General features: G+C 42.7%; 1 protein-coding gene across 1 annotated transcript in view; it reads left to right on the top strand.

The window, feature by feature from the left end:
• Nucleotides 1-2,632: 2,632 nt before the first annotated feature.
• The window catches only part of frmpd2 (FERM and PDZ domain containing 2), a gene marked incomplete at both ends in the record, with an annotated part of 75,154 nt that continues 51,017 nt past the window's right edge, over nt 2,633-26,769 (top strand). The window contains 12 exons of the mRNA XM_080747534.1: nt 2,633-2,753; nt 9,269-9,432; nt 12,395-12,460; nt 13,875-14,054; nt 14,934-15,009; nt 15,968-16,055; nt 18,204-18,360; nt 20,313-20,384; nt 21,606-21,780; nt 24,105-24,240; nt 25,414-25,552; nt 26,033-26,185. Coding sequence (XP_080603660.1) covers nt 2,633-2,753; nt 9,269-9,432; nt 12,395-12,460; nt 13,875-14,054; nt 14,934-15,009; nt 15,968-16,055; nt 18,204-18,360; nt 20,313-20,384; nt 21,606-21,780; nt 24,105-24,240; nt 25,414-25,552; nt 26,033-26,185 — 1,527 coding nt within the window. The remainder of the gene's footprint in view (nt 2,754-9,268; nt 9,433-12,394; nt 12,461-13,874; nt 14,055-14,933; nt 15,010-15,967; nt 16,056-18,203; nt 18,361-20,312; nt 20,385-21,605; nt 21,781-24,104; nt 24,241-25,413; nt 25,553-26,032; nt 26,186-26,769) is intronic.

The raw sequence follows: 26,769 nt of genomic DNA, 5'->3' as shown, positions 1-26,769 counted from the left end.
ATCCATTGCAAGCATTTGTTTTGCACAAAAAAACACTCCTTGGGCTAAAGTCCCACAAAAAATGGTTTGTGATGACATGCAGATTCATTTTGTATGTATTTACTCCTGTATAGTAAAGTTAATGGTACCCCAACTTTTAGCAGCTGTCAAAAATTCCCCTAGTGAAATTGAATTTCAGACTTTCAGATCTGCTACGAGCACTATACCAGCATGCAACTAAGTATAAATCAACAGTACTTAAAGGGATATTTCACTTAACAAATAAAAAAAACTTTTGGTAATTTTATCGTCTAATCAGGCTTTTGGGAACACCCTGAACAGATTTTAATTTGCTTGATTCAATATTTAGATATTTGATGTCAATTTTACCAGGCCCTCCAGGCCCAGGGCCTCTCCCCATACAAACCATTGTAAGTGCAACTTACAAGCAAACTAAATGGTTCCTGTAGTTCTCACCCTTTTAGAGAGGTGTCACATTCTTGACGAAGGTTTAGCGGTCTAACGCTTTTAAAAGGTTGCTTTCCTTTCTAGTGCACTGCTTATTGCCTCACGGTGGATCTCTGCTGAACACTGGACAAAGCTTCAGTTCACAGAATGTACAGTATTTTTTTGTATACTCTTCTCTTTGCTGGCCAAAACTCCCTGAGTGGATTAGCAGCGTCACTGCAACATTGACTGCAATGCTGCAGCATCCTGAAAGAGAGCTACTTTACTGCAGCATGCACCCCATTAACGTGTGTGTGTGTGTGTGTGTGTGTGCGTGCGTGCGTGCGTGCGTGCGTGCGTGCGTGCGTGCGTGCGTGCGTGTGTGCATGTGCGCGCATGTGCGTCTCTGCTTTTCTGCACATACAACATATCGTCTCTGCCGGGTGGAAACCTCATTATGTCAAAATGTGTTACTTTTCAGGTTTCAAATTAATAGCAAAAGTAGCAGATCTACAAACTATTTTGGGGGCTTTTCAGCTTTTATTGATTTACTGTACAATAGTGGACAGGAAACAGGTAAAGAGATGGGGAGTGACATGCAGCAAAGTCGCCGGGATCAGGAGGCGAACCTGCGACACACTGTAGGCCAGCAGTGCCCATGATTGTGATATTATTGATATTATGGAGATAAGCGGTTTCTGCCTGAAAGGCAACGATATTTGGGAGTATTTTGGGGAGTTTGTCCTTTTTTTGTCTGATTGAGACCATAAGAACAGGCCTGTGTTGTTTGGTTTCCATGGTTAATCCTGTGTTACTGCTTGCTGTGTTGAAGGGCCGTTCCGTAATTTAGACGCTGAAATATGATTGATGCGGTACCAGACGCTCCGACAAGTGACCGAGCGTGTTTGTCTGTCTGTATGAGCACGGGCAGTGTGTTTGTCCATATGTCTGTATGAGCACGGCAACACCAGCTGTAGCCACCTAGCGGTGCTGTCACAGGGTAGGGTGATCACTGGCACACTGGCAGATTTCTTTTTATAAAATCAAATATATATACATATATTTTAAATTGGTCTTAAATGAAGTGACCTAATTTCCAGCAAATTACATCCTGCACATAATTCTACATTCATTAATACTCTGAACTCTGACTTAGAGGGAGTCGGGGAGATGGGTGGGTTATTGCTAATGATCGTTATAACAATGTACTGCCAATCAAAATATGACAGAATGTTCGATGTCATTAAAATGTATGTTGACATGGCACACGGACTACAAAATAAAAACATGGCACTTCATTTCAAAAAGGTTGATCAATGAAACTAGAAAGATGTGGTTGCCATTGTAGTTGCCATTATTGCATCAAAAAGGTGACACCGACTTTTAGCCAATGATGAAGCAGCAAAAACTGCTTTTAGCTGCAGAGAGGTGACCTCACCGAGAATGCTGGTTCCTCATTGGCTAAATGTTACTCCATAAACTCGGAACAGAACAATAGTATCTTGCCCTACGGGCAACCACACTAAATAACTCCTTAAAGGCACCACTCACTTGACACCTGGTGTGATTTTTAATTCACGCTGCACTTTTATTCAGAGAGCCACCAAATTCTGGGCCACTGGCTGCCAAGGATTCACTGTGGGCCCCCCATGAATGTTAACTATTGAAAAATAGCAGATATACAAGCTCACAGCGCGGTACCGAGTGCCGTGCTGCGAACTTGTAGATCTGCTATCTTTGAATTTTTTTGAAAATGAGTGCAAGAAACCTATGTTTCTATGTCAGTGATGCTCAAACTTTTTCATGTGAAGGACCCCCAAAATGATATGTATTTGGCCACGGACCCCCATCTCAAAATATTTAGTTCCAGGGACCCCCCCCCCCCCAGAAGCAACATTTGAGTTACAAATGTTACATTTTTTTTTTACAAATGTAAAAAAATACATATATTCAAAGATTTGCACACATTTTCATTACTTTTCTAAAACAGCAGATCTACAAGCTCACAGCGCGGCACTCGGTGCCATGCTGTGAGCTTGTATATCTGCTATTTTTCAATAGCTAAAGTTACTGGGGCCCCTCCACCTTGGGCCCTAGTAACTCAGTCCACCCCCCCCCCCCCACCCTTGTGACATCCCTGAGAGCCACTGTTGTAAACCACTTTGTAAACTGTAAACTGTGTTCTAACGCTGCTCTCTGTGACAGGATGGGGACGTTTGTGACCCTGGCCGAGGTGCTGGAGGCTCGGGGCTCTGCTCTGGAGGAGGACGAGGTGTGGGGTTTACTGCTGGTCACCTCGCAGGCCCTCCTGGACACCTCTGGCAAAGGTAAGCAACGCTCACTGGCTGCCATTAATTGATTGATTGATTGATTGATTGAAGACTTTATTAGAAGTTTGCTTAGGAAAAAGTACAGTTTCATGACAGTACAAATCACTGGTACAAGGTCAAGGAGATCCTGGTAAGCATTTCAGCTTATTTGCACAGGAACCACTTCATGTATCTCATATAACTGTTCAGATTCACTACACCTTCGTTCTGTTCGGGTCATTTTGACCCGGGGATATTTGGTTTAAAAACAACACTAATATAAATGTTAACTTAACAAATCATCATCATACATTGACTTTGTCTCAATTCCAAACAATCATTTGATATATATGGTAAATGTTTGCATTTATGCTTTGCTATATCACATTAAACACTGAAAGAGCTAGGCGTTTTTACTGATAGCTGAAATTCATGTATAATAAGAGCTGAACATATATGTGAACATGGGAACACACATTAGTGTCACATATGAATGTACACTTGTACGTATACACTAGGAAGCACATGCTTCACAAACACAGACTGCATGTGAGGCACATATGCGCTGCTTGCACCTCCTGCAAGCAGTCTGTCTCCCTGCTGTTGTAGGACACACTGAACAGCGCTTTCTCTTGCCAGATGCTTCAACTCTAAGTTCACTGTTCATTTTACCATTTCTATCATTTGGATTGTTTGGAATTGAGACACAGTCAATGTATGATGATGATTTGTTAAGTTAAAATTTATATTAGTATTGTTTTTTTTAAACAAAATATCCCTTAGCATTAGAGGGTCAAAAAAACGAGGGGGGTGTAATATTTTTTTTACATGTTAATCACAGAAGAATCTTTAAGGCCAGTGAGTTTGAAAATGTAAAACGGGTCAAAATAACCCAAACAGAACTTAAAGAGGTGGTGCCATGATTTCCCCCCCCCCCCCCTCTAAAACATGATTATCAGGTATTATGATTATACTAGGAGAAAGATGTTTTCCAAAAAAGTATACAGAAAGAGTTAAAATTGGGTTTTTATGTGGCCACACCCCAAGTTCATTAAGTATGAATGGATGTCATGGTGGGTGGTGACCCAGCTGAAGTTAGCCACACCCCACAGTGTTGGGTGAATGGTAATTAGGGGAGGAGTTGATTCTGTGATGTAATTGTATCTGTGTTTTTTAACTGACACTTTTGACCACAAGGTGACAGCCTCCAAGAGAAAACAAACAAATACCAAGAGAATACACCAGTAAGACTCCCTAATCGGGAGATATCGACCGTTGGTCGCTTATCTCCACAAATATCACAACCTCCACCTCTCACGTCATACGGGTAGCCATAGTTACACCTGGAATGTTGAATCTCCATATATGGAGATAACCTACGCATCACACAAAGTCTGACCTCACCAGCCCATACTTGGGCATGGACGACTTATATCTCCATATACAGAGATGGCCATATATGGAGATACGATGACATCACAGAGTCCACAGCTGATGATGTGGCGTGATGTCATACAATACACAAACAAGCCCTATATAAAGGGGCAATTCTCACCAGGGAAGAGAGCATTGCCTGGAATGTTGAATCTCCATATATGGAGATAACCTACGCATCACACAAAGTCTGACCTCACCAGCCCATACTTGGGCAAGGACGACTTATATCTCCATATACGGAGAAGGCCATATATGGAGATACGATGACATCACAGAGTCCACAGCTGATGATGTGGCGTGATGTCATACAATAAACAAACAAGCCCTATATACTGATGCGATACGATGACATCACAGAGTCCACAGCTGATGATGTGGCGTGATGTCATACAATAAACAAACAAGCCCTATATACTGATGCGATACGATGACATCACAGAGTCCACAGCTGATGATTTGGCGTGATGTCATACAATAAACAAACAAGCCCTATATATTGATGCGGAGATATGAGCAGGGCAAAGGTGTGACGTGTGACGTGTGACCGACCGACCGACCGACGGACGGACGGCCGGTGGAGGTTTACATTGCGACCGTCAGGGAGCAGTTTACTATGAAAACCTCCACCGGCCGTCCGTCGGTCGGTCGGTCGGTCGGTCGGTCGGTTGGTCACACGTCACACGTCACACCTTTGCCCTGCTCATATCTCCGCATCAGTATAAGTCAGTCAGTCGCAATAATTGCTCATGAAAACCACACCAGGGGGTCTAATGAAGTACTTTCAACCTCCTAGACACATGAAAAACAGAAAAAGTACAAAACTATGGCACCACCTCTTTAAGGGATAACATTGGAAGACAGACGGATAGAACACGTTACTTTGCATAGGATACCATCGATAACACAATTTTACAGTGTAAAATGGGAGGTAAGCTTCCTACACGTGACTTAGTGTTTCAGTCCGAGTGTATCAAAGGGTGCATTCGGAAATGCGCACCGGGTCTGGTTAGGGTTAGGGTTAGTTTTAGGCCTAGTTTTACTGAGGTTAGGGTTAGGGTTAGGGTTGGGTTTAGGCATAGTTTTACTGAGGTTAGGGTTAGGATTAGGGTTGGGTTTAGCCAGGCACTCACTACACTGAGCACACAGCCGGTGCGCATTTCCGAACGCACCCTTTGATACACTCAGACTGAAAGACCAGCAGAAAACAATCTCCCATTAAGACTCACAGGGTCACCTGGGACAAGTGTCTGTCTGGGCCCCTCTTAAAGGGATCCCTGGCTAATACGACAAATATGCCTTAATACATTATAATTGTCCTCTATAACTACAATGTAAAATTAAAAACACCTTAAATATTTTATTTCTTCTAGAAATAGCCAATATTTCACTCAATAGGGGAAATGCCTGTTGCAAGTTGATGATGTCATAAATGTCATGTGTGATCTATCGCTATGGAATTTATGACATGCATGTGCAAAAAAAAAAAAACACACACAAAAAAAAACACATTTGAAATATTGATTTGATGCTCATATTAACCATAGGAAGTATTATGTTTGTTTTTATTTGCACATGCATGTCAAAAAAAACATGCTAGTCACTTAGCTAAGGCTAAGTCCAGCATCCCTTGTGTGGATGTGGTCCTAAACCCTATGGGGATTCAAACTCTGACTCAAACAAGTGAGTTTGCGAAGTCCCTGGTCCCTTGAATTCACTCACTGATATCCGAAATGTGGAAAGCCTTACCGAAGGCCTTAAAGGAGTGTAGATTCCTTACATCCTTTAAAATCGCCCTGAAAAACCACTTACAGGCGACAGCCGCTCGTAACTGGTAAAAACACAGCTAGCCCAGCCTTACCCTCCCTCTGACCCTTCTTTGTAAATATCTTTTGCACTGTTATTTTGTTTTCTTTTTTTCCCTCTACTGCATAGTACTGTGTTCTATCCGTCTGTCATTCAATGTTATAGCCCTTACCCGTTCAAAGATATGAGCTCCGAAATGATGTGCAGTGTGTGGGTTATGGGATGTGCACTGTGCACACAGTATATGAGGGATGGAAAGTAACTTTAACTGGTGCTTGCATGCTAATATGTAGGAGCATCAATGTAAGAAATACCCGTTCCATTTAACGGCTACAGAGATACTGTGTACCGATCTGCATGATTTTTTGACAACATCTGTAACAGGGCCAGAACCCCCCCCCCCCCCCCCGCCCGCCCGCCCGCCTGCACACACACACACACTCCACCACCCCCCCCCCCCCGTGTGTGTGTGTGTGTGTGTGTGTGTGTGTGTGTGTGTGTGTGTGTGTGGGTTTGTGTGTGATTGTGCATGGCCTGAACAACAGCGCCCCTCCCTTAACATGTGTGGTCACAAAAGGTACTGTAGGCTAAATAGATATAGATACACCATAAAAATGCTAATATACAGCATACGATTTGTGAAAGTGACAAACGGGCTTCACAGTTATGTCAGGTGTGTTCATATGCTTATGGTGATGCGATTTCAGATCAATTGCTCCAGCCACTGAGGAGAAACGCTGTGACAGACAGACAGACAGACAGACAGACACTCACTCACTCACTCACTCACTCACTCACTCACTCAGACATTCGCAAAATTATAGTATAGATATGAGATACTTCAATGGTTTCCTGTGCAAATAAGCAGAAACGCTTACTAGGATCTCCTTTTAGTTGACCTTGTACCAGTAAATTATTCCGTCATGAAACTGTACCTTTTCCTATGCAAACTTCTAATAAAGTCTTCAATCAATCAATCAATCAATCAATCAATCAATCAATCAATCAATCAATCACTCAATCAATATTATACAAGTGTAACCTGTTTTCCTTGCCATGTTTTAATTTGTATGATGCCCTCATGGGGCCATTTCTTCTGGGACACACCCTGTGAAGGGCACGCTCTGCGAGCATGCTTTGGTAAACCTTCGGGAACAACAGTCCTCGATATTATGGTATGCACTGAGCAGTCAGCCAGTGTAAACAAGGAAGTTGTTCCATCCCGTTTCCGGTCCCAGGAACATCCGTATCCGGTTCCAATGGATAGTCAGGACCCCAGGGTACCAAAAAAAGTCAGATCGGCGATCATACTTTTAATTGTTTTATAGCGATTAAAGCATATTAAATAGAGTAACAAAGTCATGACGTGCCTCGCTCATCCCTCGGTTCCACGGAAGTAATTTCTCTATGGAGAATAACTTGGGGTCATCTTAAAATCGTGTCATATAAGCATTGTGGTCCGAAAATAAACAAACGGTCTCCGCGATATTGTAGGGGAGGTGGCTCTGTATGATTTATGATAGTCAGTCACTCATATTTGACACAGTCTGTCTCTGGCGAAAATGTAACTAATTCGGCGTCAGTAACATTAGCGTTTTCTCACCATCAGTTGATTCTTCATATCCATATGAGTCAAACCGCTGAGATCATTTGTTTATATATATATATTAGGGGTGTAACGATATAGTAACTGTATCGAAATATCGTTTTTAACTTAAAAAATTGAAGTAGATCGAAATGAAAACAGCTAAAATCGAATCGTATCGTTTTATTTTGTATCGTATCGAATCGGCAGTGCAAAGAATCGATTGTATCAATACTACATACTTGTGCATTGTATTTAGCATTTTTAAGAAGAAAAATGAAAAGGAGGAGTTTAATTACTTTTCCTTTCCATATAGCTACACTATCGATAAATCTCTGGGTTCAAGTCAAGTGCAGGTTTGTCAATATCTAATGTCCATGTATTTGGCAGATAATCACTGTGTTTACTTATTTATATCCATAATAATAATACTTGTTTCCCTTAAAAACCTGCACTATCCACACCTTTCACACAGATTTAATTTCTTTTCTAAATAGTTACTATATTGATTTTAAATAATTAAACCGAATCGTATCGTATCGCCATGAATGAACCAATATCGTCCATGTATCGTATCGTCAACCATGTATCGTGATATGTATCGAATCGCTATTAAAATGTATTGTTACACCCCTAATATATATATATATATATATATATATATATATATACATATATATATATATATATATATACATATATATATATATATATATATATATATATATATATATATATATATATGGGAATTCAGAATGGGGGAAAAAATGTGAACCAGTTAGGATGTGTAAATGACATCAAACTTCGTAGCTCTATTATCGGGTTCCTCGGGCCTGGCGGAGAGAGAAAGTGGATTTTTTTCGGGTTCCTCTGGTTTTGGCATTAAATGTGTTAAGTACAGTTTGAGTAAACATACTTTTACTTTGAACCACTGAGGATACCAGTAGTGCTCTCTTCTTCTGCTTAACATGTTGTCTTTGAAAGAAGAGGAGCGATGCGAGCACTCAAAAACGTAAAAAAAAAGGAAAGGCCGGGTGTAAAATCAAGGTACTTTATTCGTTACAAAAAGGTGAAAAAGCCAACATTGGCATGTCATAGTACATGCCCTGATGAAGACCAGTGGGTCCAAACATGTTGGCTTTTTAACCTTTTTGTAATGAATAAAGTACTTGATTTTACGTCCGCCCTCGGATGGCTCCTCTTCTTTCTGATCCTAGAAGCACCTACCGTACGTTTTTAACTCGACTTGTGCCTCCACCTGGTTGTCTTCTCTTTTGGCATAACCTGTCAGGGACGTGCAGAGAATGTTAGAGAGGCAGGGGCTGACATTTCTAAAAGGGCCTTTTGGTGAAAATATCGAAAATAGCAGCTATTTTCGGTGCTTGATACCAAAATGAACTAAGTATAATCAAGTCAATACTGGAGATGTGGCTTAACGGCGTGGATATCTACACAGAGAGGGCATTTCTTTCAACATAAGATGCTGCATTCAAGTTCAGGAGAGTTTGGACAAGGTAATTCTCTTGAATGCTGCCTTCATGTATGTTATGGAAAGAGGGGCATTTGCATTTCTTTCACCATAGTAAAAACTGCATTCATGGTCTGGAGAGGGCATTTTTTACAGATGGATAAAGGGGCAGGGGCTCAAGCCCCCTTTGTTGTCTATGTGTGCACATGCCTGTATAAACCTGTCGTCCTCTCCGTCCAGGTCCAGGCAGCATGTGCAGCGTGCTGAGCCCCGGCTCGGTGCTGCTGTCGGCCAATGGGAGCCTGGCCTTTAAGAGCTGCGGCCGGTCGGAGGACGTCATCTCGTTCACGGCCCCGGAGGCTCAGCAGGGTCACGCTGCCTCACCCAGAACCCCCGCGGAGAAGGTAGGTGGAGATGACGCTCCTATGGAGGGTAACCGGTATTGTTACAGGAATGAAGGTCGCCGGGAAAATGGGGGGTGCGTTTGGAAATGCGCACCGGGTGTGTGGTCCATGTAGTGAGTGCAGTGGTCGGTGAAACATGGCACACCAGTGTGTTGAGTGCACATTTCCGAACGCACCCGGGATTTCCAGGGGGCCTTCATTCCGCGTATCATAAGGGACTTGTACATATTGGAAGTGGGGGGCAGGTTTTCTTTGGGGGGGTTGGCATGTTTCCATTGCTTATTTGGGATTGCTCCAAATGGACCCCCACATTTGTCTGTGTGGCCTAAAGGTTAGAGGAGAGAGTTTGCAACCGTAAGGTTCACGGTTCGATTCCCTGGGCCGCCAGAAATAATCTGGGTGAATGGCCACCTCTTACCACTACCTAACACTGTGTCTTTGAGCAAGCCACTGACACCCCAAACTACTCCAGCGGAGCTGCTCAGTGTCCAACATTATAAGGCTATGGTTGTACTGGTCAGCTCCCAGTGACTGTGGTTGTACTGCACCTGTGTCACCTGTGATATCACCTGTGATGTCACAGTGATGTGTCAAGGGAACCAACCCATAGACTGTAAAAATGTGTACACACATGTCTACACGCGGACAAACTGTGACATTACTCATGGTAAACTGCGACCTTCGGTCGCAATAAATAACTAAACATAATCTCACGATGTCAATGGTGCTCGGATTTGTCTGAAATGTTACGGTACAGTTAGATGACTGAAGTCTCTGGCTAGTAGATCCAGCGATCCACATGCTGTTATTAGAGGTGTAACGATACAGTAACTGCATCACATTTAATGTCAATGATCCTAATATACCGATATGCAAACAGCAAAATATCATATTGTTTGACTTTGTAGCGCATTGCATCGTTTTGCAATGCAAATAATTGCATTGAGTCGTTTTGCATAAGTACTTGTATTTAGCAATTTTATGGAGAAAAAATAGGAAGAGGTTTAATTACTTTCCATTAAATATACAGTAGCTACACTTTATTCGTTACACTCCTAGTTGTTATTTGCCCAGGGAAAGCTACTGAGCACAGATCCTCATTTTCAGCAACACCCTGGCCTGCACTGCACATAGACATGTGGGCTCTATTTTGATTGTCTTAAGTACCAGCTCTTATGCTTTAACTTAAATGCCTGCCCATAATGTCTCCGACTAAAGAACATTTTGTTGGAGAGTTCCGACTTTCCGACGTGAAGCTTTCTGAACTCTTAAGTTGGGGTAATACTTTTCAGAAGATGCGAGTGATGTCATTTTGTAGTTGAACCGGATCTTTCCAACAAAAGGCTTGGTGGTCGGAGACAATATGGACAGGCCTTTAAGTTAAGACATAAGAGCTGGTTCTTTAAGACAATCAAAATAGAGCCCACATGTATTATACACACATTCAAACTTGGGAACTGACCAGCTCCACACTGGAGCTCAAGGGCACTTCAGATTCGTCCGTATATTATCCAACTACATCATTTATATGACATCTATCCAGCAGCTTGCCGGTCTAGCTATTGTAAAAGCCTTCCTTTATACATTTATCCTTAGATCAGTGCTGCATTAACACTGCATTAACCATCCTGTCTTTGATGCTGGTAAGACTTATGTCAGCCCTTTTTTTATTAATAATCAGATTTTGGCACATGATCAATCAAATCTTATGCAAGTCAAGCTCTCAAAATGTGAATCATTCATTTGGAAACGTATATTCACTGAGCGCAGCATCTTCAGTGGAAGTCAATGTAGGGGCTGGGGACACTTAGGGGTCCTTGAAGGTGTTTCCAGGGAGTCCCCAGCTAAATGACTGATAGACAGTTAATCATCATCATTATTCCATTTAGAAGTAGAGAATGATCTATAATGACTATTTTGGTCAGAGTTTCACAATATATCTACATTATACAGATCCATCTAAAAAAGTCAGAGTAACTTGAAGTCCAGTGGGAAGTATCCGCAGTCAGTTATGATTTGGGGTGCTATGGCATCTGTATGCTTTTTCACACAATATTCTATTTTTTTTAGATCAGGGGTCTTCAACGTTTTCAGGCCAAGGGCCCCTTAGATGAGAGAGAGAGATGAAGCAGTGACCCCCACAACCTGTTCATAGATTCCATAGTTTCATTGTTTGACAGCACAATCATCAGTTTGGATTCATGTCAATTTGTGTTTTCAGATATTTAACCACTTGAACTGTCAATACTTAATAAACTTGACCTTTCACTGTACTTAGTCTGCTCTTTTTCCCCTCTACACCAAAGCTCTTCGCCAAGATCGGCTATTTTAGATCGGCTATTTTTGGCAAACGTTCTCAGAATATGGACGCTAGGGTTCAAGTGGTTAATATAAAAAAAGAGAAAACAAGTTTCTATCTCTCAAAGATTTGGAGGACCCCCTGTAGTAACTCTGGGGACCCCCTAGGGGTCCCGGACCCCCTGTTGAAGACCCCTGTTTTAGCTGGATCTGTAGACAGGACAGGAAAGGAATTCTAGATTGAGTCACAGAACATATCGGACCAAATCAAACCGGATCCCAGAGATACAAATGGTATAAAACTGGGGGTCCTTGAAAGTGGTGTAAAGTAACTAAGTACATTTACTTATGTAATGTAGCCTACTTAAGTACAACTTTGAGGTATTTGTACTTTACTTGAATTATAAGCTAATCAAATTAATTGTCTGTATAGCCTGACTGTATGACTACTTACTGTACTGGTCAGCTGTTGTTGGGGGGCGAGGGGCAGATTACACTGTGACATGAGTTTCAGACCGTTTTCAGAGAAGCTCATGTCACAGTGTAATCTGCCCCTCAACCCCTTTAGGTGACAGTACCCCTTTAAGTAAAACATTTGAATACTTTTTCCTGCTTGAAATTGGAAAGGCTGAGAAGTGTTCTAAAGGTGGTTTCCTTCCTGCAGATGGTGGTGTACTCCCTGGGGATGACTCTGTACTGGTGTGTGGATTATCACCTACCACAGAACCAGGTACGCCATAGACCTTATTTATTCACACTGCAGTCATCTTGGATCACATGACTTCCTGGGACGGCAGCCTGCATTACAAACCATTGTGAACAATGGAGCGATGGTTCCAAAATATGAGTTCTATTCAACCATTTTTTTTGACCAAATCGACAAATGGGCAGATAACAACATCAACATCCCCAAAATGATTAAATAGAAGGGTACATCCACAATATTCATGGTAGTTAGGTTGCAGTGTTACTCTGTACAAAAACTTGCTACAGTATCTGTGCAGACTAGTGCTTGCTCTGCCATCATAGTTAATATTACTATATCGTGATTTTTGCATATTAATCATCAACAACAAATATAATGGCGGAGCAAGCAATGCACAGATAGCAAGTCTTTGTACACAGTAAGGTTGCAACCTAACTTACCTTGAATATCGTTACCATGGATGTAATCAATCCTACTGTAGCCCTTCTATTTAATCATTTTGGGGATGTTGATGTTGTCATCTGCCCATTTGTCAATTTGGTCAAAAGAAATTGGTTGAATAGAACTCATATTTTGGGACTATCGCTCCATTGTTCACAATGGTTTGTAATGCAGGCTGCTATCCCGGGAAGTCATGTGATCCAAAATGTCCGCGGTGTGAATAAGGTCAGAAACCTTGTATCTCCAAGTTTCACATTTTTTAGATTTTTTTCCCGCAAAGTAAAGCCCTGCATCATCATACAAGGCCGTCGCACAAAGGTAGTGAAAACAGCCGATCTACAAGCACACAACGCCTCGCACCGCAAGGCGTTGTGTTCTTGTAGATCGGCTGTTTTCACTAGTTTAAATAATTTTTTAAATGATAAATGCAAAACGAAGTTTTGGACATACAAGGTTTTCACCCGACCACGACGATAAGCTGTTGTGCTTTTTTACATGCTTCACCATCATGGACTATCATACTGCAACGTAATCTATCCATCCATCCATCCATCCATCCATCCATCCTTCCATCCTTCCGTCCATCCGTCCATCCGTCCGTCTGTCCGTCCATCCATCCATCCATCGATCCATCGATCCATCGATCCATCCATCCACCCATCCATCCACCCATCCTTCCATCCTTCCATCCTTCCATCCATCCATCCTTCCATCCATCCATCCATCTTTCCATCCATCCATCCTTCCGTCCGTCCGTCCGTCCGTCCGTCCGTCCGTACGTCCGTCCGTCCGTCCGTACGTCCGTACGTCCGTCCGTCCGTCCATCCATCCATCCATCCATTCACCCACCCATCCACCCATCCGTCCACCCACCCGTCCGTCCGTCCGTCCGTCCGTCCGTCCGTCTGTTCATCCATCCATCCATCCATCCATCCATCCATCCACCCATCCATCCATCCATCCACCCATCCACCCATCCATCCATCCATCCGTCCAGCCGGTCCAGTTGAGCAGTGCTCTGGACAGCCTGCTACTGAGCATGTGCGAGGACGAGGCTCTCAGGCGCACTGACCTGCTAACGGTGCTGGAGACCAGCCAGCGGCACCACAAGGCCTCACTGCTGCCCCCTACTGACACGCTGCTCAAACAGCTGGTGGAAGACGTGTTCAGAGACTCTGTGAGTGGAAAGATTGAGAGAGCCTGCTACTCAGAGATAGACCATTTGTGTGCTACGGTAGAACAGTGGTTCTCAACCTTTTCAGGCCGCGACCCCCCAAAATAATCACATTCTAACTGGGGACCCCCCACCCTGACGAGCACTAAAGACGAGGCATTACATTTTGTATGACACTGTTCTTTTGTGAAAAAAGCAGATTTACATGCTCACACGTTGCGAGGCGTTGTGAGCATGTAGATCGGCTATTTTCACAATTTCTGCCTCTAATGTTTGACAGTTTGGCCAATGTTTAATTTGTCATTTTAGAGGTATTAAAACTACAATTGTCACTTTAGAAATGTGAAGATACCCTCTATACACTTACACTTTATGTTGGTTTGTTTACTGTTGAGTGAGAAAACAATGTTGCACATTAAAGGAGCTATTAGTCAACTTTGTCTTGAAAAACGGATGCTAAAATACAAATAATGTTTCGAAAATATTTTATAAAATAATAAGCTTCATATATGTGTTTCTATTCAAAAATTACCACAAAAAGCGTAAAATAATGATAAAATAATCATTTTGGCCATTGTCAGACCGACACTTTGTTTACATTCTAGTCTGTAGACTAGGATGTAAACAAAGTGTCGGCCCTACAATGAAAAGGTTGACTGTAGCTCCTTTAAGTTAATCATCTGGGGACTCCCCAAAATAATTTGGGGACACCCTGGGGGTCCCGACCCACAGGTTGAGAACCACTGCGGTAGAAGATTAACTACAGTTATACTAAATCTAAATATGATATTTAATTACAGTAGAGAGAAAATGGGGAAAAATATCACGATCATAGACTGAAAAATGTGTGCGTGTGCGTACGTGTGTGCGTGTGCCCTGCAGGTTGATCAAGTGCCCGTGTCAGAGAATGGACCTCAGCTCACAGATCGCAGTCAGATGGTCAGGGAGAGACTGCATGGTGAGACATTGACTTGTCCTGATACTGTTTTAAATTAATATTTTAAATGTGTAGTAGACTCAACTACTATAGTAGTTGACACATTGTGAGCCTGCAGATCGGCTACTTTCGCTATTTGTTGTAAGGTGGTGAAATGGTATACTGTAACTAGTCTGCAGCAGAGGTTTAGCCAGTTTGCATGCATTCAGACCTTCTTTAATGTGTCCATTCATTTGTATTTTTTACTTTTTGTTGGTTGCTTTCAAAAAAACTTTTGGTCATTTTATCGTCTAATCAGACTTTTATGAACACCCTGAACAGTTTTTAATTTGCTTGATTCAATATTTAGATGTTTTATGTAAATGCCTTCAGTCCTCCTCCTAGGAAGAGGGCCCCATACACACCCATTGTAACTTCAAACTCCATTTTAACCATGATAGATTCATAAAAAAACACCCATTCTTTTTTCTGGTAACTCATACTACCCTCCTAAGACGTGAGCAGGCTCTGTTTTTTATTTTATTTTATAAATATATAACTTTTTTTCATTTATTTTTAATAATTATTTGGGTAAATGGAAAAGGTTAAATACAATAAAAATAAAAATAAATAAAATTAAAAAAGTTATAAAAAAAAACACGGCCTGCTCACGTATTAGGAGGGTAGTATGATTCACCAGAAAAAAATAATGGGTGTTTTTAATGACTCTATCATGGTTAAAATGAAGTTTGAGGTTAGTATGGGGAGGCATCCTGCAGGAGGAGGGCCTGATAACATTTACATCAAATATCTAAATATTGAATGAAGCAAATTAAAATCTGTTCAGGGTGTTCATAAAAGCCTGATTAGTGATACAATTACCAAAAGTGAAATATCTATTATCTATATAACTTCAACTGCATGGTGAAGACATGGACCTCAACAGCACCATGAAGAAAGATACCGTATGGACCTTACTGACGGGTGTTTTCTTTTCCAGGTGGTTCCTCCTCCAACTCCACATTGTGGACCCTGAGGAACAGGTTCAGATCCTTCTCAGCAGCCACGTATCCACCGGAACCCATCGGGTATGATGAAGATAATGATGGTCTTCATCTCTTAGTGTTCTGGGAACAAGAAGTAGAATACCACAGATGTGCCATTTCAAAATATCACACTGCCATTGCAAGACAGTACATTTCCAGTAGATTAGCAGCACATTGAGCTTGTAGATCAGCTATATTTTTGCAATTTTTATTACCTTCTCTGACTTCAAAGTTTAGACCTATTAAGGTGGATTCTGCTTTTTAATGAGAATGGAGTGGTTTATTGCCATTTGCGGGCACTCCATTCTCCATAAGAAATTGAAGGGCAAAACATGCATTTGTAGGACATTTTCAGGCAGGGACGTGCTGGGCCCCTGATTCAGCCCGGGAAAAAGAGTTGGAGAGGCCCTCATTGCGTGCTATATAGTGCCAGTGGGCCAATTACATGAGTTATATTTTGTCGTTGTCGGGTGGAAACCTTGTATGTCCAAAACCGTTTGTTTTGTATTTATCATTTAAAAAATGATTTGTGCGAGGCGTTGTGTGCTTGTAGATCTGCTGTTTTCACTACTTTTGTGCGACGGCCTTGTATGATGAAGCAGGGTTTTGCTTTGCAAAAATATTTACAAATTTGAAACTTGGAGATACGAGGTTTCTGCCCTAGAGTGATGATTTACTTTGTTGGCCGCCCCGCCCCCAAAATGGAATGAAGGCTTACATTTTATTTTTATTTTTTTCCTAATGAACTGGCCGTTCGGGAGTTGGCCCACTTTTCCCAATGGCCAGCACGTCCCTGTTTTCAGGAAAAGAGCAGTAAAGCCTGAAGACTTGAAACGTGCACATCTGTATATTATGTATTCATGACTCCATAACTCTCAGACAGGTTTGATTATGAAAAAAACGTACAGAAATCTAAATCATAGTGTAGGTTTGTTTACAATAGGGTTACGCTGGAGATACAAAAGATACAAAGATTATCCATCGCTGTGTAGTTTGTATCTGAACTTGAAAAGACGCAACTTACATCTGTGTCGCCGTTCTATCTTTTGTAGCAGCTGCAAACAATGGCTCTGTATCCTAGATTCTTTGTATCTTTGTATCTCGCTGCATGGCTTCCATTGAAAAGGAATGGTAGCCTGTATCTTTGTGGCTGCCGTTGTGAACTTAGCATTAGCATTAGTCAGTTTAGTTTATAGTACTTGTGTTTTCCAGTACTTTAGTTTAGATAGACTTCCGAATCATATTGAATAAAGGAATAGGAATCGGAAGTCTTACTTGAGTACCGTTTTACGGCAGAATCTCAACAATGACGTATGCCTGGAGTATAATGCTGTTTGCTACATCGTCTATAGTGTGTGTATGAAGAGGCGATATGAGCCGAAAAAAATATTTTAAAATGATGGAAATAAGCAGATTTGCATAAGCCCCACCACTGTTCCTGTCGTGGGCTGTATAGACCGATTTCCTGAGCAACACACTGGAGGGCGCGGCACGCTATTTCTGCGATGTAAACAGTAGTGTAATGTAACGTGTAGCCTACGTTTACTTAAGTACTGTAATTAAATAAAATGTTGAGTATTTGTACTTTTCTTGAGTATTTCCCATTTTCAATCATTTGACTTCTACTGTTGTACTGTTTGCTGTTTGCACCGCAGTTGCACCGCAGTTTGCATCTACAGGGAAGCGCTCAGGAAAACGGTCTATAGGCTGTGGTGGGGTCGGCCAAAATGGACAACATTGTGTTTAAAAATATATATCATAACACCTCAAACTGTTTTAGACCGGAATGCTCTTGAAGTTCATCGTCACCACCATGGAGATTTTTGGATTCCTCCAGCTTGGCTCGATGCTCCAACGAGAAATGAGCAACCAATTTGACAACCACAGATGAGTCCATAATGTAACCTACTTGTTACCCCCCCGGCTCCACCGGGTGCGTCGAGCGTCGCGTCAACGTCAACGCTGGGAACGCTCCCGTTTTAATCGATGAAGGGTGCTCCACTGCCGTCGTTTTTGATGGTGTCCGACGCCGGCACGACAACGTCTTTTTGGTGGAGGCCTTGCCTTAAGCATCCCAGACAGGATGAAATAACTCCAATAAGTTTACTTCCATGCCAGCAATCACGTTTTCGGAGAGGATGTTTTGTCAAAATGATGGATGGAAAATCCTTGTTTGTTTCTATCTCCCAGAATCCCCCCCGGCGGTCGCCATAGAGACAGCTACAGCGGCTGGCGCATGCTGACTCACAGCCCCTGCAGCCCCTACCTGGACGACAACCGCCACAGCAACAGGCGCTCCATCGCCCGCTTCGATTCCACGTCCAGTCTGAACGACAAGAAGCTGAAGGTGAGACTGGAAGATAACATACAGGACACGTAACGTTTTGTTCCATTGCTGTGACGTTCAGGGGTGTCACACTGGGGGGGGGGGTTGGGGGGAAGAGGGACTGAGTTACTATGGTCCAAGGTGGAGGGGCCTTGATTATTTAGCTATTGAAAAATAGCAGATCTACAAGCTCACAGCGCGGCCCCTGGTGACGTTGCATCACCATGCTGCTTCCTGGCACCTTGTGAGCTTGTTGATTTAAGTGGTTTCATTTAAGTTTCAGTTTTCATGTTAGGTGACAGGCGGGCGCCTTCCTCCAATCATGATCAAGTAATGGCCCCACTCGACCATGATTGGAGGAAGGCCCCATTCCAATCTATCCTGATTGGAGGAAAACCTGTCTCCTCCACCAAAACTGAAACTGCTTTTTCTCTCCTCAAAGGGGATAAGGCTGAAGTCCAAATATGGACCAAACATTCTAGTAACTAGTTACTAGTTAATAGTAGTACCAGTAAGAATCCCTAATCGGAAGATAAGCGACCGTCAGGTCGCATGTATACACTGCAAAAAGCAACCTCATGGTGGCGCTAGAAGAGGGGCATGAGAGAAATCAGGGGCGGGGGTTGTGGTTTGCCAGCCAAGGAGTGTTTGCAAAGTTTGGCATGGATGGGGCAATGGTGCCGGAGATAAGAGTAGGGCAAAAGTGTGACGTGACTTGACGTGACATGACGTGACATGACGTGGTGTGACGTGACCTGACGGTCGCAATCAGAGCATAAACCCATTTTGTTATTACGAATGTCAAACAAAATCAATTATTCTACCTTTAAATATTAGAAATTGTTTGAAAATGTTAATTTATTTATTTGCGACCATCAGGTCGCAGTTACTATCAAAACCTCCACCGGCTGTCAGTCAGTCTGTCCGTCACACGTCACACGTCACACGTCACACGTCACAAGCATGTCACACTTTTGCCCTACTCATATCTCCGCCACTGTTGCCCCTATCCATGCCAAACTTTGCACACACACTCCTTGGCTGCCAAACCACAACCTCTCATTTCTCAAATGGCCCTTTTCTAGTGCCACCATGAGGCAGATTCTTGCAAAACACATTTTTGGACACTGCTCCTACAGATTTTGGCCCAAAATCATGCAAAGCCGACGCTGGTGAAAATGAGCGCTATATACCGTTTCCATCCATCTTCTCCAGTGGGATCCATAATCAGGCATCCCTGACAGATCAAAGTAGCCGCACACGCCTAGCTCCAGTGCCAAAGTTGTATTTTGATTAACGGACAAAATACATTAAAAACAAAGCCAAGTTTTGGCAGGCACGCACGTTGCCTTCCTCAGGGTCATGTCCCTGCACAGGCCCGACCAGGACTCAATGGCTTAGGGGGCCGTCCGTGAGCTTAAGGTTGTGACCACTATGCAAATGGGTGTTTCGCCTTTGTTTTCGGGTATTTGCCGGTTTCATGGATGCGCGGGGGACGTGCAAGGTGGTCTACAGTAAGTGAGGGGGCCCTGCCCCTGATTGCACCCTCTTGCTGCTGGGCCTGTTCCTGCAGCCAGGGGCGTCAATCTACAGGTCCAGCAGGGGGCAAAATAAAACTTACTTTTAAATATGAATCCATGAATGTCTCTTTTTCTATCTGTGCTGGTTACTATGTTGTTAAATTACACTAAAATAACTACAAATGCAACATTTAACAAAATGGTCACTTTAACAAGGTATTATAATTATATTCTCCACACTTGACAGAATGGTATATTCACAGGTTCCGCAGGTCAGCTGCACAGGTGCAATGCATTATAGTTAATTGGCGGGCGTGCAAGACACCAGTCATGTTGCCATACCTTAGCTTTTTCTGAACTGACGCCAGTGCTTGCAGCATCCCTTCCAAAATCTACAGTACTGTCATCCACCAATGATCTGATCAGAATTCCTTTGTGTGTCTCCTTTCCCAGGACGTGGGTCCTGAGTTCATCAGGGTGCTCGAGGAAACTATGGTTGTCTTGGAACTGCCCGGATCCATTGTGGTGAGTTCAGATGAAAACCAAGATCTTCTTCCATACAACGTTGCTACAGTGATAGTAAAAATACTTCAAAATAATGTTATGCCTCCACTGTGAGCATGCAATATGTTGTCGGATTATTGCGACCGCAAGTCGCAGATAAGTATGTGAACCGTCACAGCTTGACCGTATCTCTGTCTGTCTGTCTGTCTGTCTGTCTGTCTGTCTGTCTGTAACGCCTGACACTGTGGTTCCCCTGACACATCACTGTGACATCACAGGTGATGTCACAGTGATGTCAGATACTCAGAGCAGGGATCTCCATATATGGGCATAAAAGGCTGACACATCACTGTGACATCACATGTGACATCACAGTGATGTCAGATACTCAGAGCAGAGATCTCCATATATGGGCATAAAAGGGATCTCTGGTGTATCCTTCCGTACGTATACCTACAGGTGGACAGACATGTGTCTGTCACAACCTTGTGAACACAATATCTCAGGAAGGCCTTGAGAGAATTTAATCACATTTGGCACAAAAACGTAGTTGGTCAAAGCTCAAAGTTCAAGATCATCAAGGCGACCTCACAAAACAACGTTCATTAAATTCCTTCCAAATCTTCATTCATTACATTACTCCATATGAGTGTGAACAGACAGGCATGCAACCTCCACCAATATAATCCTAATATGATCTTGCTATATTATCATATTGTTGGTGTCGTGGCAAAAACGTCTTGTGTCCATATTTAAAAATTGTGTTTTTTGTAAATGAATGTCCCCCTTGATCTACAACTTCTGCTGTCTACAGAGTAACTTCTGCTGTCTTTGAATTTGAATCCTGAAAAGTAACAGTTTTGGACATAAGGTTTCCACCTGACAGAGACGATCTAACATACTGTATTGTTGACCCATGCCAGTCACAGGAGAAGAAATCATTTAAAATTCTTAATAGAATGTTATCACGAAAAACACCATAATTGATTTTGAAGGAGGAAAATACTTTCATAAAATCTATTTGTAAATTAACCACGTTTTGCCTCGGTGCAATACTTTTTTTTCTTACACTAAAGAGCTGTACGGAGAGTTCCGACTTTCCAACGTGCGAGTGACGTCATTTTGTAGACGAAAGGTTTGGTGGTCGGAGACAGTATGGACAGGCCTTAATACTTAACGTTGTGTTGAGCGGTCAAACTCTCCATGGATCTGTGAGCACAGTGTGTTTGTGTCCGGTCACAGTCCAAGAAGGGGAAGTCTCCCTCCACCCAGAGGGAGCTGAGCGTGTTGATGCCCAGCGGCCAGAGCATCCTGGTCAAGTGTGAGGTGAAGTCCAGAGCGGGAGACGTGTTCGACATGCTGGTCGCTCACTCCAACCTGGTGGAGCATTTCTACTTTGGCCTGGCGTACCTGGACGGTAAGAGAGACACTGAGAGACATGGGAACCAGAAGTTTGCACTGATTTGTTGATAGATAAAAAAGGGGAGAGTGCAGTTTTTTCATCTAGAACTGTACTCTGTCGAGGTGCCAACTTGTCCTTTGTGCACAAGTACTTCTGCGCCAGCAGAGCGCGCCATGAGGTGCGCTCACCACTGCCATCACCACTGGTGATGCCAGTGACATCACCACTGGCATCACCACTGGCATCATCACTGGCGATGCCAGTGACATCACCAATGCTGGTCATGAACCTCATCAAGGTTCAAGGTTCAAGGAGTTTATTTGTCATTCAGTACGAGTACAGAACAAAATGTGTTATCCAGGTCCTAGATATGACAGAATCAACTCAACTGTTAATTATAATGTTATTACCTACCTACCTACTGTACCTACCTACCTACCTACCTACCTACCTACCTACCTACCTACCTACCTAACTACCTACAGTACCTACCTACCTACCTTTGTACTGTACCTACCTACCTACCTACCTACCTACCTACCTACCTACCTAACTACCTACAGTACCTACCTACCTACTGTACCTACCTACACACGCAGCCGAAGGTAGTACTTGCACGCTCTGCTGGCCCAAGTAATTAATAATAAAACTAGAAATACTGTTCCTACGAAACAGTGTGGGCTCGCTGCTCTCGCATTGGCTAAAGTGTTGTTATTTATATCAGGTCGCACTTGTTGGTGATGATGTCACCTAGAACGCTGCTCCTCATTGGCTAAGGGCTCTTTGTACTGTCGGTAATCTTTTTGAGGAGAATAAACTTGACCTATAAAGATTTGGTATAACATACTGACTGGTCTTGCCTTTCAGCGAATAATAAAAAAAAGTATTGATAGAATAATCACTTTGAAAATAATAATAATAGTTGCTGCCCTAGTAGGAAGTGGTACTTAGATTGACTGTTTGTTTGACTCAGTCAGATGGATATCTGACATGGTGATGGACTGAAGGCTGACTTACTGTTTAATGAATGAACTCCCTGACAGAGTAGTTGAGGAGTAAGACAGCCTCCTTCATCCATTGATCCAGGTTTAATGCTGCACAAGTTCTTTCTTCTTTCTATATGAAGTTAAAGGGAGATTTCACTTTCAAAAAAACTTTTGGTCATTTTATCATCTAATCAGGCTTTTATGAACACCCTGAACAGTTTTCTTTGGGAAAATGAAAAATATTTAATACAAAAAATATTTTTTCTCAGCCACGGGGAGCCACTTAATGTTAAAACCGGATTAAACCGTACTTCTTCTGTACTTAAATTAGCCGACTGGAATTTTCCGTACTAGGTCATTAAAACCGAAATAAATGACAATTATTAAAAAAAGAAAAAAAAACGATAGGGAGCTCTTCTACATCTCTTCTTCGACTGATCTAAAAGGATCATTCTCTCAACCCTCTGAACCGGAAGTACTTCTCGTAGCTTTCAGCCAGCATAGCCACAGTCCCATCCACTTTCATTGTAGGAGGAGGCGTTAGCATAGCATCTGTCCGTGATGTTTTTGATCAGAAAAAAGTTGACACGGGTGCTTCATACGGAGTGTATTACATTCGCTTACCTCGTTGTGCACGGATCGTGCACGCGAAGCGCACGGGGGGAAGACGACTCGGCCAAAATCCCCACTATATGCCAATGCACATCGAGATTTTTTTTTCAATGGGGGATAAAAAATAAAATAAAAAAGAACGGTGCCATCCATGAAGGATGGGGGGCGCGCTGATGCTCTTAATCATAATATTATGTCTCAGATCATAATACAATAATAGAAATTTCCGGCTAGTCCACAGACAAGCCATTCTGGCCAGGCTGGGGAAGTGTTAAAAATAAATGAACATAGTACATAGTAGCCTACACACACGGGAGAGTGTTTTTTGCAGGTCTTTCAGTCCGAGTGTATCAAATAAGCAACTCAGTTAAGGTGGAGACGAACTCCCTTTGGTCCGACCAGGTTAACATTCACCAGGTTAGCATTCACCAGTGTCGGCAGGTTAACATTTCACCAGGTCAGCATTCACCAGCATTAGTTTTAGTGAGGTTAGGTTTAGGGTTAAGGTTAGGTTTAGGTGTATCTCAGTCCCCCCCAACTTTTGGCACCTCTGTGCAGCCAATCACAAGCTTATGCTGCCTTAACCCAGTTGCCTTATTTGAAAGTAGATACAAAAAAATATTGGTATGACCAGGACGGGCTGCATAGACATGCCGCAGGGGCCGCATGCAGCCCACGGGCCACAGGTTGAACAGCGCTGCTCTAGAGTTATTAACTCTATTTCCATCTTCTCCTCATCAGATAATGAGTTTTTCTTCCTGGACAACGACACAAAGCTCTCCAAAGTGGCTCCCGACAGCTGGAAGAAAGTGCCTACAACCACATTGGTCCTTTTCCTGCGCATCAAGTTCTTCGTCAATGACATTTCACTTCTTTTGTGAGTATAACATATTTTGTTTCTCCAAAAATGATATACCATTACAGCAGTGGTTCTCAAACTGTTTTTTATTTTATTTGCCCCCATAACTTTGAGAGTGTACGAATCACACTCAGAGTTACACACAGCTGTAAGAGACCCACTTTGAGACCCACTGTATATGGGACGTTCGTGAATGAAGTCTTTTGAACGGCTCTTTGAAATGAACGATGGGATCCGGTTCACAGTAGAGAGCTGTTTGTTTCTAATGAACAGTGGTGGAAAAAGTACTCAAATGCTTTACTGGAGTAAAAGTATCAATACTGCAATGTAGAAATACTCTGCCACAAGTAGAAGTTCGGAATTAAAATGTACTTCAGTAAAAGTACAAAAGTATTGGTATTAAAATGTACTTAAAGTACCAATAGTAGAAAGTACTCATTATGCAGAATGTCCTGTTGGTTTTCCAATGAGTAAAACTTAGAAAAATCATTTGAAAATAGCAGATCTACAAGCTCACGCGACGCATTGTAGTTCGACTATTATCGAAATAAATGTATATCGGGTTGAAGTTATTTGTAATTATAATCAAAATCTACAGAGTAACTAGTAACTAGAATGAGTTTTGAACATCTCTTTGAAAGGAACGGATCCCAGAGATCAAAGAGCCATGAAATCCCATCTCTAACCCATTGCATTACAGTATAAGGGCACGGCCACACTGCACTTCCATTCTACCTATGAGGGCAGATTCTGCATTTCAATGGCAATGGGCGGTTTGCTGCCATTTGCGGATTTCTGCCAAAAAACACTCCATTACCATTGAAATGCATTGGCAAAATCCGCCCTCACGTGTAGAATAATTATAAAAGTGCTTTGTGACCGTGCCCTTAAGCGTTATTTGGAAACGTACACAAGTTCTGGGCAAACCCCGCCCATGGAAGCTTTTGATTGGCTGAGCTGGAGCTAGGGAGCGCTCGTTTTTGTTCGCTTGGACTGCGCGGAGGTGCGACCACGTCGGACTACCTAAACCTAACCACCCTAACCCTAACCTCAGTAAAACTATGCCTAAACCTAACCTTAACCCGCCCAGAACTCATGTGCGATTCCAAATTGCGCTGCCGTTACACATCATCATTCCATTGCCTTGAGATTTAATCAATAATCATTGACATTTTCTTCTTTTTTTTTCAGGCACAAATTTACCCGTCACCAATACTACCTCCAGCTGAGGAAGGACCTTCTGGAGGACAGGATGTCCTGCCATGAGGACACTGCTCTCTACCTGGGTGGCCTGGCCCTGCAGGCCGAGTACGGAGACAGCATGCCTGAGGTACAGCCAGGGGCCCTGGGTACAAGGATTCACTGCAATTATTTTTTGCTTTAACTATTGAAAAATAGCAGATCTACAAGCACAGCGCGGCACTCCTCACAAAAATCGTGAAAATGTGTGCAAGAATAATTATTTCTAATCCTTCTAAGGTTTTTTTGACAAAAACAAATATGTTTCTATGTCAGTGGTGCTCAAACTTTTTCATGTGAAGGACCTTTTCACGACTTTTCAAAAATATCAGATCTACAAGCTCGCAGTGCGGCACTCAGTGCCACGCTGTGAGCTTATAGATCAGCTATTTTTAAATAGCTAAAGTATATAAAATAATTAAAGCCCCTCCACCATGGGCCCTAGTAGTAACTCAGTCCCACTCTGTACTTATTTGTTGGGATCTGTGTGCTTCCCTTGGGACTCTTATTTTCAGGATTGGTCACATCAGATTGTGTGAATAAAGGTGTTGTGTGGGGTGTGGTTTTTCAGGTGTATGGACGGAACTACTACCGTCCTGACCAGTATGTCTCCAGGAGTGTGGTGGAGAAACGTGCCTTGCCTTATATTAGAGAGGAGCTGCTACGGTTGCACAGCAACAACGCCCAGATGCTTACCGAAGAATCAGAGCTGGAGTTCCTTAAGGTAGAGATACAGAAGTCTTTGTTTTTTTCCCCCTAGTTTTATCTTTGAAACAGACGATAGGAAAACTGAACGGAAGGGGATATCAGTACATGTACTCTGAGCTAACGCGGACAGTTTGTGTAGGCAGATGGGCGGGTGCGGCGAATCACTCTGCGAGTCTCTCCGTGAGTCTCTGGCCAATAGCATGTGTTTTCCTCCCCCCACCCCCCTTTGCTCCTCTGCTCAGTGCAGAGAACGCTGCTGCGTCATGACGTCAACACATTCGGTGCGATGCTCTCTGCACTCTGATTGGTTAGGGAAATTCTACACTTCCTACAACCGTAACGTTGATAACGTTCATAACGCGATCGCCCATGCTTCTTTTTCTTCCGATCGCCAAAAGAAGCCTGGGTTTCTGAGGCTAGTACATGTATGACAGACAATGAATCCAACCTATAATGGACCCAATAGAGGGTATGCGCGTGACATCATCATCATCATACCCGGAAGTTATGCAGGAACACCTACTGACTGAGTGGCAAATAAATACTTTCTGGCCTTGACAGCCCATACATCCAAACAGAAAATTCTGATTGCATTAAACA

The sequence above is a fragment of the Nannobrachium achirus genome (assembly GCF_963921795.1).
Source record: "Nannobrachium achirus genome assembly, chromosome: 18".
In the NCBI taxonomy this organism is placed as follows: Eukaryota; Metazoa; Chordata; class Actinopteri; order Myctophiformes; family Myctophidae; genus Nannobrachium; species Nannobrachium achirus.
Note: the sequence above shows the minus strand (reverse complement) of the source record. Positions and strands in the feature narration are given on the sequence as shown.